The sequence below is a fragment of the Euprymna scolopes genome, chromosome 12, assembly GCF_053919585.1.
Source record: "Euprymna scolopes isolate OS-2025 chromosome 12, ASM5391958v1, whole genome shotgun sequence".
NCBI lineage: Eukaryota > Metazoa > Mollusca > Cephalopoda > Sepiida > Sepiolidae > Euprymna > Euprymna scolopes.
Window position 1 is genome coordinate 111,495,298 of NC_136493.1, and position 2,500 is coordinate 111,497,797.

Below are 2,500 nucleotides of genomic sequence, written 5' to 3' on the forward strand. Positions count from 1 at the left end.
TTCTCTATCTCTACGAATCTACTATTCAGATTATGTATGGAGTACTGTTGTTATAGTGGGTAAGGAATCTGTCTCAGTTAAAGCCTATTGATAAGGCGCAGAAACATATATGTAATTTATTTCATCCCACAATTTCTTCTTCTCTGCGACTACTTCGTAACTGACGTGAGTTTGCTAGTCTCAATCTTTTCTATAAATACTTTCATGGCATGTGCTCTTTAGATCTGTCTGATCTATTTATCCGCTTCCTTTGTTTCATCTCGTTTGATTCGTTGGTCTAGTGGTCTTCATTAATTATATGTTTTGATAACTCGTAATGTAGCTTTTTATTCCAGCAGCTTCTTTCCAAGAATTGCAAGCTTGTGGTACTCTTTTCCTACTGACTGTTTTCCTCCTTCCTATAACCTTGGTACTTTCAAGACTAATGTCATTAGCCATCTCTTGTGTTTGCGACAATCGTCTCTGGTTCTTGATATCTTCTTACATCAATTTGCTTCACGCTTTGTCTGGAGCGATTTTCATAAAATAAATTTGAGAATATTGTTGCATTTTATTTCATCTTTATATAATTGTGTCTAAATTTATGATTCCCATTTTTAAACAAACTATTTATACTCCATTGTTTAATTTGTATAATAGCAACAAAGAAGTCTTCAGAGTAATTTGGAACAGCAAGAAACGAAGCTGAAGAATAATATCGAAGCAGTTGAAAAGAAATTCCAGTAGGTCTACACTTTTTACCTTATTATATTTTAATTGAAAAAAAAACAAACAAAAAAAAAACGAAAGTTGAATCTCTAAGAAATCCAACCACAGTTATCAATTCGAATAAATTCCCAAACTAGTTAGAGATAAGAAATCTTTATCGATTTTGGCATTTAAAAAAATGTTGCTTCTTATCTGGATTTTCCCTCAGTTGGTGAATTGAATTTTTCCAACACTAAAAAAAAGACAGATATTAAGTTGACAAGAAAGTTCTTGCGATTTTTAACTTTTAAGTTCAGATGAACATATCTCGGCTCCAACAAAAATTTATTGATCAAAATAAGCACCATCGGAATTAACATACTTTAACCAACATAAAACAAGTGTATTTAACAAATAAAATCTTGCGTTCTGGTAGAAATGAAGTCGCTGAAAACGTTTTTGATATCGTTTAGGTTTTTGAAGCATTTCTTACGCAGAAAGTTGTCGAGATGCTTGGAAAAGGGTAGTCGGTAGGTGAGAGATCTGGAGAGTATGGCGGATGAGGCAGACTTTTGTAGCCCAATTCGATCAATTGTAGGATTGGTTTAGCAACGTGCAGTCAGGCATCGTCATGGAAGAGAATCTTTTTTTTTGTTGACTAATGTTGGGTGTTGTTGTCGAAGTTTTTGATGCATTTCATCCATTTGTTGACAATACTTTTCCGCCATAATGGGTTCGGCTGCATTAAAAAAAACTGTAATGGGCGAGACCGGTCGCAGAGCACCAAACAGTAAGCATGTATTTCTTTTGGTGCAACTCTGGCGTTGAGAAGTGTCGTGGAGCTTCGTCTGCGTCTAATCACTGAGCTGAGCGTTGCCAGTTGTCGTAAAGAATCCACTTTTCATTGCAAGTCACAACCCGGTCTAGAAACGGGTCGTTCTTGTTGCGTAAACGACGGGAAGATGACACTTCATAACGGCGTTTTTTTTGGTTGTTGTTCAATTCGCGAGGCACCCATTTATGAAGTTTTTTTTTTTATCTTTCCAATTTCTCTCAAGTGGTTGGAAATCGTCGTATATCTTATGTCTAATTCAGGAGCAAGTTCTCGAACAGTTGTGCGTGGATAGGCTTCGACTAACGCTCTTAATTGATCGTTGTCAACATCCGATGACCGACCACTACGCTCATCATCTTCAAGTCTATCGTCGCGGTCACGAAATTTCTTAAACCATCATTGTGCAATGCATTCAGAAGTAGTTCCTGGGCCAAAGGCATCGCTGATATCGCGAACTGTTTCAACAGCTTTTCGACCGAGCTTGAATTACAATGAGAAAACCGTGCGGATTTGCTTTTTTTCCATACGTGTATTAAAAAATTGTAATTTAAACGCTCTTTAAAATGATATATAAAGTAAAGGTATTATAACGAAAACTTATTTGAAAATACATCATTTGAAATCCAAATTTAAGATTGCGTAAGAACCTTCTTGTCAACCTAATAAATAGAAACATTATGGCAAGGATAAATACTGCAGACCACATATAGCAGAACAGCTATCAATAAGGTTCCTAGATTATGCATTCTGCTATAGAAACTGATAATTGAATGATATCAATATGCTATGAGCCATTTGGTCTAGTTTTGTTATCTATTTATTATTTGATGTGCATAACATTTTATGTATCAATTATCAGCATATATATATATATATATATATATATATATATATATATACCTGCTCTGTTTACTCATTGAGCACTCTTTGGTAGACATATGTTGTTTCATTGGATGTACTTCTAGGAAACTAAACTCT

The 2,500-nt window shown here is 35.0% G+C and overlaps 1 protein-coding gene across 1 annotated transcript in view; it reads left to right on the forward strand.

The window, feature by feature from the left end:
- Positions 1 to 2,500, forward strand: part of LOC145291454 (uncharacterized) — a 76,991-nt gene that overhangs the window by 68,326 nt on the left and 6,165 nt on the right. The window contains exon 5 of the mRNA XM_080137313.1: positions 640 to 722. Coding sequence (XP_079993439.1) covers positions 640 to 722 — 83 coding nt within the window. The remainder of the gene's footprint in view (positions 1 to 639; positions 723 to 2,500) is intronic.